General features: G+C 42.4%; 1 protein-coding gene across 1 annotated transcript in view; it reads right to left on the reverse strand.

Annotated features, from left to right (window-relative positions):
• The window catches only part of JARID2 (jumonji and AT-rich interaction domain containing 2), a 242,673-nt gene that overhangs the window by 89,394 nt on the left and 141,056 nt on the right, over positions 1 to 12,223 (reverse strand). The window contains exon 4 of the mRNA XM_068559141.1: positions 7,362 to 7,503. Within this exon, the coding sequence (XP_068415242.1) occupies positions 7,362 to 7,503 (142 nt within the window). The remainder of the gene's footprint in view (positions 1 to 7,361; positions 7,504 to 12,223) is intronic.

Below are 12,223 nucleotides of genomic sequence, written 5' to 3' on the forward strand. Positions count from 1 at the left end.
TGGAGCTTCAAAGAGTAGGAAGGATGGATTTCTACTAGCAACATGCTCTCTTGTGGAGGGAGAGTTTTCTATTTATAAGTCAGCTGCTTCTTTATTTTGAAATTTTCTATTTCATTGCATTGGGGCCTACTTATGCAATTCACTTTTTTCTTTTCTGATGACTAATTAAACGTGAGGTTATGACCGTGACTAAGATAAAGTGCAAACACAGTAGTTAACATTTCCTGTGTTGTGTTTCTATCTCATTCTCTTTCTCTCAGTCAACATTCAAAGAACAGATAGGACTTCTGCTTCTGGCTGAGACAGAGTAACAGGGACAGGATTCCCCTCCTGCCTGAAAAAACTAAAAATCCATACAAGACAATGGACATCACACAACAAAGCACTGTGGTCCCTGGGAAACAAATGATTGCCCAGATTACCGCCTTGAGAGAAATCCAGAGGAATCCCTGAGTTGAGGAGAAGGAATTGAGAGTTTGGGGAGGAAAAGAATGTATAGAGCAGAGTACTAGAGAGGCAAGAGCCACACAGAAAACTCTGGAATCTGCTGAGGACCCTCCTCAAGTACTCGCTGAGTACACGTGTGTGAGGGAAGTACCCAAGGAAAAGTACCACAAGAAAGAATTACAGGGAACACTCCCCGAACCCCACCCAGGGCTGGGAATCATGCTTTGCCAAAATGGTACACATAACTCACAGGGCACTGAGTAAAGTACTTATATGGGTTCTACCTGAGTAGTTGGGAAAACTTACCCCTACACCAAACACTGCTCTCTGGCTCTACCTAACAAAGCTTAAAAGGTTCAGTGTTCTCTAGTAACCTAATCATACCCTAGAGCAATGCTTGAGAATAGGCAGAGAAATACAAACATACCCAGAACCCAACAAAAGAAAACTTACGATGCCTGGCATCCAGTAAGAAATTACCAGGCAAGCAAAATAGGAGGAAGACGTGACCTATATTGAGTGGAGGGACATCAATCAATCCAAAATGACCCATAAGTGGCACACATGATAGGTTAGTAGACAAAGACACTAATAACATCTATTATAATTCCATTACATACGTTCAAGAAGGTAGAACAAAGACTAAGCTATATTAGGAGAGACACTAAAGATTATAAAAAGACCAAAATCTAGAGACGTCTAGAGACTAAAGACAACAATGTCTGAGGTGAAAATTACGTCTGCAGATATTAGGTAGAAACTATCTACAATGAAACAGAGAAAAAAAAGACTGGAATAAAATGAACAGAGTACTCATGAGCTGTGGAACAACTTGAAACACCTGGATATACGTGCACCTGAAATCCCTACGGTGGGGGAAAGGAACACATGTGAAATATACCTGCAGAAATAATGGTTCTAATCTTTCCAAAATTGATGAAATCTACAAAACTGAGAAGCTCTATGACGCCCAAACACAAGAATCTAAGAAACCTATATGAAAGCATATTGTATGATAGATTTTTTTTTTTTAAACTTTAGAAGCAGATGTCTTGCCAGATACACTGCAAGCCAGGAGATGGTGGAGCAGTACCTTTAACAAACTCCACAGGGGAGTGGAGGAGGAGGAACTATTAACCTACAATTCTATACCCAGCAAAAATATCTTCCAAAACTGAGTGTGAATTTCTCACAACCGCATGTGATTCTACAACCCTAATAAGAAGATTCTTTTTTAATCAGGGTGAAATAAAGACCTTATCAGATATAAAAAGCCTAAAAGATTCATCCAACACCAGCAGAAATTGGAAATGCTAAAGTCCTACAAGCAAAATCAAAAGGAAAATGATACCAGAAAGCCACATAGATCTAAAGGAAGGAATGAAGAGCACCACAAGTGACAGCTGTGTGGGTAAATTAAAAGAGCAGATGGGCTAGACACAGCTAGGTTTACATTTTTTACATTTATGTAACTCCACAGTTATTTTCTGTGGTTATTAAAGGTGCCGCATAATATTCAGTTCCTCCGTTTTGTACCTTTTTTACTTCCTGTAGGTAGAGAGTATGTTTCAGTCAAGATAGCTCTGAATTCAATAGTGCATTTAACATTAAACTATCCTACTAATGCATTTTGTTACACAGATATGTAAAAACTATTTAGGCTTTTAAAATTCTAATTCTTAAGGATGGTCACGTTGAATAACTCCAATTTCTAACACTGCGTGCTGCCCAGTAAGAATCCTATGCATTTGGGCCTATCTTCTTTCCAAACTTGGAGGTAGCAAACTACTGCATGTCAACATAGTACCTCGGAACAGAAATAATAAGGAAAACAGTAATATTTGACAATTCACCTGTAAAAGGGATGCCTATTAAAAGCCTGGGAGAATTCTCACCATCTCAACATGTATTCATATCCAAAACCTGAACCGCACCAAGTCCTCACCCCTAACACGCCACATTCAAAATCCAACCTCCTAGAGCAGGGCTGGCCGTCTGAACTCCATCAAGTCTTACACTACCAAAGGCTTAAATAACTAAAATACAGCAGCTCTTTGTTTAACAAAAAGAAAACACTTACATCCTTACAGAGGCACAGTCCACACTATTTTTTTTAATTTTTTTTTACTAGGTCAGTCAGTAGACGCTACTGGAGTTTGTTTTTAAAAGTGCGTCAGGAATCTTACTATTAAGTACTAGCGAAATAGGGGCCACCCCCCAAGGGCTTATGTGTGACTTATGTGTGAATAGCCCAGATAGCATCTTCACAAACTACATCCCCACCCCACTCACACCTGCTCTGTGCAAGCAAATACCTGGTCACAACAAGCTTTGTGGAAGAATTCACACTCCACACCATTAGGGTCCTTCCCGTGACTCAGTAACTTCAGAAAAAGAGGGACGGGGCTTCCCTGGTGGCACAGTGGTTGAGGATCTGCCTACCAATGCAGGGGACACGGGTTCAAGCCCTGGTCTGGGAAGATCCCGCATGTCACGGAGCAACTAGGCCCGTGAGCCACAATTACTGAGCCTGCGCGTCTGGAGCCTGTGCTCCGCAACAAGAGAAGCCACGATAGTGAGAGGCCCGCGCACTGCGATGAAGAGTGGCCCCCGCTCGCCGCAACTAGAGAAAGCCCTCGCACAGAAACGAAGACCCAACACAGCCAAAAAATAAATTAATTAATTAATTTAAATAAAAAAAAAAAAGAGGGACACAGGCCCACACTTTTCCATCTGCCCATGGATGGTGGTGAGGGCGGCGCCATGGAGAAAAGATATAAATCACAATTTGCATAAATCAAAATCACATTTGAGAAGTCTTCAATGAATGTGCATGTCCCCATGTAGCAATTCATGTGTCATACACGCTGATGACAGCTAACAGTAATATGTCACACGGAGTCCTCCTTATATACCTGGGAGCTCCTCATGAATCAATTTGCCTAGGACACAAAACCTCCCATAAGGTGGTTACTACTGTCACAGACATTTTACAGATGAGGAAACCGAGGCCCAGTGATGTTACAGAACCTGCCCAAGAACACATAATAGACAGTTGAGCCAGAAGAGGCCACATGGTCTGGCTCCAGCCCATACTCAACCACAAGGTCCCCATGACATGTCCCTGAGAACTTCCACCGTCTTTACGTTCCTCCCACCTATTCCCTCCACCCATCCAAAGATAAAATAAGTACATACAGCACTTAATTCTGCTAGATATCTGAGTGGCCAAGTCCAGTGACCCCTGAGGGACCATGCATTTTGGATCTCCCGTGTACTTACACCTAAAAGTATACCATTTCACCAACTTCTCTGTACACCTTCTTTCCACCAGCCAAACACATAATCCCCATCCTGATCATAACCATCATTCCCAAGTTTCTCACAGTCTATCCACACATGACTGACAAAATTGGTCCATTCTGGTTTCTACAAATCCTCAGATACTTCTTGCAGGAAACAAATTTTACAATAACCGAGTATCCTGGGATGAGCAATATAAGGGGTGAGGGTAAGGAGCTAGGCATGGCATGATTAAAGGCTGAAAATCTCTGTCATGTTTCCATTCTAAACAGTAAGAACTAATTAATGTATGATTTTTTAAATTATTTATTAAACTCACCTACCACAGGGATCAAAAGAAAAAGAAAACCAACACCTAGGAACTCCCACCAGCGCTGAGTCCTTCAGATCTTCAATGGCTGGGCTGCCCTGTCCATCAAACAGGCAAAGAGCTTCTAGAGGGGTTGGCTTTTCCTTTCACAAAGAGTGACTTTAGATGATGACCTTTCAATGACTAGGTAAAGAGATACCTTTTATTTTTGCCTCAATCAAGAAAAATAAATCCTATGGAACTCTGGATTCTACTGCTTCCTATGTGCCAAAGAGATCCCCAACTTAAGTAAAACCAGTGGCAGCAAGTACATAGGACCAAACATAGCTTAGGGGGTTTCCGGTAGAAAAATAACACAGTGTAAACACATGGGATGTTTTGACTAAAGACTTAAGAAATGTGTTACAAGCATCAATCAGAAAATGGAATTGCTTCAACTTGCAGGCTGGAAATTCAGGGCAAGGTCTAAACTGAGGCTGGCGTAGTCTACACATCAGATTTCAATTTTTCTTGAGGAAGTCAAACACATAAATTCCCTCTTTCTTTCCCCTCCCCCACCAAGACAAAGGCATATTAACTGGTGATCCTAAAAACATGCACCTAGAAAGGGCAATTAACTGTACAAAAATAGCTAGCAATTCGTATCATTCTAAAGAGAGAGGGAGAGAGAGAGAGAGAGAGAGAGAGAGGGAGGGAGGGAGGGAGGGAGAGGGAGAGAAAGAGGGAGGGAGGGAGGGAGAGGGAGAGAAAGAGGGAGAGAGGGAGGGAGGGAGGGAGGGAGAGAGGGAGCATTTTCCAAAACAAATACATAAATCATGACTGGAATTTTAGGACTCTGTTCTCACATAGAAAGTCTAAATGCCAAAAGAGAATGCAAGTGGTGCATCATAAAACATGCTCTCCTCATGCATATTTACGGGAATTTTAGACGCTAGGTAAAGAGTAAGATCTAGTCAACAATCAGTTCAATGCCGCTTCAGCGACATTTCAAAATCACCACTTTAGGTAGTTACTCTGGGCTTGGCTTGGAATCAGCAGAGACAGCACGCTTCTCAGCTTCTTAGAAAAGGTACGTTACATGTAACATGAAGGAAGGTTGAGCACTGAAGTCTGACGGTAACTGACAAATCTCCAGGAATTGAGATTCCAGTTCATACCCTTACAAGGCAGGGCTCATACCATAGAATGTATACTAAACGTTTATGCTAAATACCAACAAAGAATCAAAATAAGCCAAAAATTATTAAACGTTATTATTTTCTATTTGCTATGTACCCTGCAACACTTCAAGACATTTATGCCCTAACGACACTACCCATCCGTAAACTACAAAGCCCCTTTCTGCAGCGCAGGCCACCCCAGACCAGCCCTAAATCTAGCCTAACCTGTCAAACCTTAATCTACACTATGTCCCTGATTAAGTAGACTGTGATCATAACTCCCCAAAATGCTGTCATGAATCCGCAATTCAGTAAAACAAGGTACTTGGCACACTAATAATTAAAGCAGATTAGCAATGCGTTGAGTTTTCCCTAAGTTCCCCTAAACAAAGTTTCTCTTTTTCACTGCCCTGGAGAATTAAAGTTAATTGACTGATTTGCACACAGCTGCCACACAGAACCACAGTCCCGTGCAAAGAGGAAGCCGGCAGCACTGCCATCTGAGAAAGGCACTAGGAGCCAGGGACAAAGGGCTCCCCACACCCACCCCAAGAGAATGCAGCCTAATGGCCTTTGTCATCATACCCCCATGCTGACCGGCCTCACCAGAGGTGAGGGTGATGGACGGCCATGTAGCTGGAGGATGGGTGCTGTCATTTCCAACCACAATCACAGACTTCTGTTCCTCAAAAACAGATGAAAGATGATGCATGACCCCCCACCCATGTTTGGAAACATGGAGAGTATTATTACACATTCCAGTATGTTTACTAATGTGGTTTTTTCTTACACACCCTTTAACTCCCTCTCTTGTGACGTTGCACTTTTCAAATTGGGGCAGAGCGAATGTGTGTCACAGAGCATCTGAAACATTAAAGGCTTACACTGAGACACTCAGCCAAGTGTTTTTAAATAGAGTAACATACAAAGTCCAGTACACTCACTGGCAGAGATACTTCTTACGTAAGCGTGCTAATTGTACTAACAAATCCAATGACACCTTCTAAGACACAGTGCTGAGGATTAAGGGAAAAAGAGGATGGAAGTTAATACAGACTCTATACCATGGGTGTTCTAAACGAAGACACTGCGTGACAGAGGAAAATAAAGGCTTGGAGCTATGCATCTCAAATTTCAGATCTAAAGTACAGTTCTGTTAAGGATTTTAAGTATCCACACATGGCCACTCTTCTCCCTTCCTCTTAATTTGCCACCATATTCAGTTCTTCATTAGATATACACATCTAGATGGTTTCTGAAAAGTAACTATAATTCTCTATATAGAAAGGGCAATCAACGAAGTCCAGACTAGGAGTTATTTTTTTTCCCCTTTCCCAAACCTCTCCAACAAACAGATTCTAAGAAAAAGTAATTAATCTTGTCATCCAGGAAAACACTGAGTATGAGAGCAGAAAAGGAATGAAATGAAATATAAATTCTAAGGGGGGGTGGCGGTCCGCGCAGACAACACGAGGCGTGAAATAAGGCTGATAACTAACAAAGGGTTTTTAAAACACCCAATTAAAAGCGTTATTATATAATGTCACTGTCTGACCATGAAGCCACAACTCTTATCAAACTACCATAGCCAACTTCCTGATCAAGCTATCTGAAGCTTATTTAGGAAAGTCATTTAAAAAAATTAAAAATCTGCTGGTAAATTAATTTTAAGAACCGATTTCACACCTACTAACTTGGTTACCACCAAGTGGATTTTGCTTTCCTGACAAGGGGAAGAATTTTTCAGAAACACATTTAATTCTTCAAATTTTTAGAAACATCTCTTTAGAAATGGTGAAATACCATCTAATATACTCAAGAATACAACTGATGAATATCAATTAAAGTGAACAGCAAAGACAGGAATTACAAGTTGGCAACTCTTTGGCCAATTTTTACGGCAGGAAAGTGTTTTCTTTGGTCCACGGCATTTTTTTGCTTTATTCATCTCTAATGATAATTAGTGGACAATATTTAGAAACCAGGATATTTGATACAAAAATCCAGAATTCTGGCTCCTCTATGAAAAAATCAGGAGATTGGGTGAGTGGGCCCAAGTTTGTTCCCACACGGCCAAAACTGGCACCTAGTTTGAAAGTCCCTGGTTTAAGGCACCAATATTTTCAGCCTTGGGTACTAACCTTTTCCTCGACGGCCCTTCTTCAAAATCTGAAGAACTAACATCGTTGCTAGTTGAGGACACTTGGGATGCATCGTCCTTCTCATTCTCTGACTGTTCTGATGCTGGTCCTAATCCCTTAGACTGGCCATTACCAAGGAGCCCTACAGGTGAAAAAAGGGGACAAACACTTAAATACATGACATCAGGAAGCAGCACTTTACCACAGTTAACCCTACACAGTGGCTGATGAGGGCAGACAAGAATCTGGATAGAAGAGAATTAGAAGGCACATATCCCTTGTGAATGGAGGGGGAAAAGTCCCACCTCATCCTACTTTAGACCTTACGCAAGAGTGAAATGCCTACCAAAGAAATAACTCCAACAGTAAGAAAGTCAAGCAGAAATGTGTAATTGTAGTAAGACACTATAGCGTTCTTTCTGAAGTGTATCAACATCTTTCAGGGCTGGGGAGTGGAAAGGAAGAAACAAACTTCACGTATTACCGATTCAAACTAGTTACCTTTCATGGGCTAAATATTTACTCTAGAAACACTGAAATCCTTTTTGGAATTGCCTTCAGGAACCAGTACCTGCCACCCAAGAAAAAGCATCAATCATTACCTTGTGGCCATATATCAGTTCTTAACTAGAGGTCTGACTGTACAACTTGCTCTTCATAGCAATCTACTGTATCAGAGTCACTGTATTGGAATCTGATTGTCTCAGAGGATAAGGATTCTCCACGACTCCATACATGGCACCATGCGCAAGAGGGAGTCTGGTGGCCCCAGGATGAGCCACTAGTAACCCAGACTGGGAAAAGGGCTATGCCAAGTGACATGGAAGCTGCTGAACCACCAGCCAATGGGTCACAGCTGAATAAAAGCCTAGTCTTCTAGCATTCAGATGTCCTTGCATCTAGGGCTCTGGATACGATTTAGGTTCTACCAACGGGGGGCTTGTACCCACACAAGTGTCCACAGCCCCCGGCCCCCAGTTCCACTGTCTAGCCACCAGCCTCTGGGCATCAGCAGAAATGCTAGCAAGTGTCTGCATTTTCATAGCCACGGTGTTTGGCTTTTAAGTGAAGCCAAAAGGGCAGGGTGGCCCCTTGATTTTTGTCCTCCCAACCCTTCCAGCAAGTTTGTAAGCACTTACGTCCCTGTATTAAATCCCTTTTTGGTTGAAGCACTTAAAGAGCGGTTCCTATTAGCTGCAGTAAACACTATATAGAACACAATATTCTACATATTGGGTAAGATTTTCTGGAAGAACACAGTATACTGCAACAAAGCCCTGGGACTTAGCCTGTTTACGCATGCATTTCCCCGGTTATCTATTTTTACATCATTTCAGGGTATGAGTAATAACATAACGTTGGAAATCTAATACAATGCAGTAAATAAAATCCCATGGCTGTCACTTAGACTTGTGGCTTTGGGAGTCATGACTACAATACGGAAATGAAAACACAAGACAACTTCCCAGAGAAACAGAAAATGTGGGGAGTTTGCACTGTGAGGCAAACAGGAGACATAATTGCAGGGAAATCTATGAGTCTAAGGGTTGAAGTGTGGCCAACATTTCAAAGATGAGAGCAGTGCCATCCATTACGGTAACCACTAGTCACAGGGAGCTACTGAGTACCTGAAATATGGCTATGTGAGTACGAAGATGAATTATTATTTTTATTCAACCTTATTTAAAACTCACTATAACTAACATTTCTTTAATAATTTGATATTAATTCTTGAAATATTCTGGATGTATTATTAGGTTACGTCAAATACATTTAAATTAGTCTTACCTGCTTCTTTAAAATTTTTTAATGCAGCTCTAGAAAACTAACACTACATATGTGGTTGAAATAACATCTCTATCGACCAGCACTAAATTAGAGCACTGCAGTAATGTCATGGGCGGTGGCGGGGGGGGGGGCGGGGGGGGGCGGGGGGGGGGGCGGGGCGGGGATTGACCACCCAGCAGCCCACCCAAATAGTAGGAATATACAGACCATACTTATAAACGCAGATTAGGGAACTAGCCCAGGGACATAATATAAGTCACGTGTAAAAAAGAGGAGCTAATGGATGAATTACCACACTTGAAAAGGATGGTAAATCCAAAATAAAAATTCTGGTTATGGAACCATATATAAAATTAATTTTTTAAGGGGGATTATCTCTAAAATAAAAAAGTGTACTCTTGGCTGAATTCAAATTTTTCAATAGTATGTAAGGACTTAAAGGAGAATAAAGCAAGAAAGGAGGAAGGAAATATAACTTCATTTTTTACCACCCACCATATGCCAGGGCACTGGGGATACCGGCATAATCCAACAAAGCCTAAATTTTAGTAGTGAGAAGAGATACTCCTGTGTGTATCAGTTAGCAGTATGTACAAAGAAGAAACCTTGCACTTGCAGGGCAAGCAATAGGGGAGGGCAGTGAATATGAATCACTGGAGCCAGCAAGCAAATCTGCAAAAGCAAAACGAGGGGAGCAAAGCTGGTATGTGCAATACACCTAAAAAACAAAAACCAAAACAGTGGTGGTGCTGGTGACAGTGAAGGAGGAAGAGGAGGAAGAAGAGGTGGTTGTTTGAAGCTGTGTTTGGAACAAGGAGGAAACAGAAGGACCACCAGGCGCTGCTCGGTGAATCTGAGGAAGAAGCACTTGCTGTCCCCTTTGGTACATACATAACAAGATCTCAAGTATCTCCTGAGGGAGCAAGCAGCTAATGAGTGAATGAGTGAGTAAGTGAAGGAATGAGTCAGCAGAGAAAAGTTAAGCTATTCAATGACAGCTATACCCTTGTCCTTCTGACAAAAAGAACCTCTGCAGACTGTAAAGAGTAGTGACCCTCAAACTTACGCCCTGGGCATAACCCCAGTGTGTCCTCTTCTAACAAATTTCCAGATGATGCTGGTTCTGCTTTGGCTGGTCTAGGGACCACATCTTGAGATCCACTATTGCAGGGGGAAGCAAGATTCAAGCCAGTAAGAGATCTAGTTGCCCTAAGACACTATGGGGAAGCAAGATTCAAGCCAGGAGGAGATCTAGTTGCCCTAAGACACTACAAAGCTCTGGGCAAGTGTGCACTAGATCTCAGGAAACCAATTATGTTTGTACAATCTATCATAATACAACTCACGGTAAGGCACCCAAATCCAAAGTTCACTCACAGTAAGGTGCCCAAAACCAAAGTTCTGCTGGGGCATTCTTCCACCTTGGATCATTAATTTTGTGAAAGGAAAGAAGGCTGCTTACAAAACTTAGCACAAAGCTATCAGAGCCTGCTAATGACAAATACAGTTAAAAAGTAGCGCATGATGGAAAAGAAGTGTTCATATCTAAGAGGCATCAGTCTAGAAACAAGGATATAATGTTTCTTTTCTCCAAAAAAAAAAAAAAGAAAATCAACTGCCCAGGCACAAATTCAGGGAAACTGGGTTATCAAGTTTTACATGAAAAGGGGGAATTTTAATTGACTGTATGTGAGGTCAATGTCAGGCAAAAGGATTAGAATGCTCTGAAACACTAAGGCGTGACTGAGCCCCACTAAAAGGAATCTAAGTGCCGAGTCCATAGTCCCAAGCCCTCATCAGACTAATATCCTCAAAGAACACCAAAGATTCCTCCATTCCAAGGACTAACAATGTCTGTTACCTGAACTAGGAGACAGATGGGTTGTCATTCACTTTGCAGATCAGGAAAAAGGAGCCCACACAAAGCGGCTGCTTGCCTGTTCTGTGAACTAGGAGACCTCAGCTGTTTCCAGCCTTTACGGGGGGGGCAAGAATGACCTGTTCTGCGTATAACTGACTGTTTCAATTTGAGTACCCCCGTCCTGACATCAGCACAGAGAAAATGTACATTTATTTTTAGTTAGACAGTCTCCATGGTTGGATAAACCTGGGCTTTTTTCTTTTCTGAACACCGCCCACCCCCTTATTCACATCTCCAGTGGACAGGCTACCTTATTTCATTTTGAACGTTTTCATCCAACTCGTACCACCTGCCCAGTCCAGAAAAGCCAGGTCAGCAAGATGGAACACGACGCCACGGGGCAAAAGAGCCGTTATCAGACCATCAAGACAAGCCAGTGAGTACTGCCTTTCCTTTCCCCTATGGAACAAAGCCCTGCCACCGATCTTTTACCAATGAGAAATAATCAAACGGCATCCTCTCCTCCAAACACACCAACTGGCTTTATCTTCCCACCCTCGCCCAACCCCACCATCAACACAAACCTTTGTCGGGGGGAGGAGATTAAACAGAGGAGACTCGATGGCCCAAAGACCGCCTCCCCACACGAGCGTTCGTTCTCCTCTATTAATATTCAGTAGGTTGAACTTAAATTAAACCACATCTATTGTCTTTCACAAGAGCAATAAATATGAGCTGAAAATTCCAAATCACTGCGGTAAAGGCAGCCCTTGGCGAGTCACCGTCAGCTGACGGGGCGGTGTGCCCCAGGCCACCACAAGGGCAGTGTCCATGCTCACGAGCTGAGAACCCCAGGGAAACAAAATTCAGGAGCTCTGGACCCTCATCTCCCAAATGAGCAAACAACGAAAAGGCTTTCAAGGCAACACACCCGAACCGGTTCTTCCTAAGCCTGGAACGGCAGCAGCAAAGAGGAAGGAGCAGTCCTGTTCTGGGGGCTGGAGATGTGCATGAACATCTCCCCCTGGCCTTAACGTAACGGGGGCTGGGAAATTTAAAACACAAATGAGGCCAAAGATTCCGTCAGCTAAGTGATGATGAGAGCTACAGATTTCAGAACAGAAATGTGCACAGAGAAGGAGATTCTTTCCTAACATCTGAAAAGGGGGACGAGAATGGGCAGTGCTTACAATTTTGTTTTAGACACAAAGAA

The sequence above is a fragment of the Eschrichtius robustus genome, chromosome 12, assembly GCF_028021215.1.
Source record: "Eschrichtius robustus isolate mEscRob2 chromosome 12, mEscRob2.pri, whole genome shotgun sequence".
Taxonomy (NCBI): Eukaryota; Metazoa; Chordata; class Mammalia; order Artiodactyla; family Eschrichtiidae; genus Eschrichtius; species Eschrichtius robustus.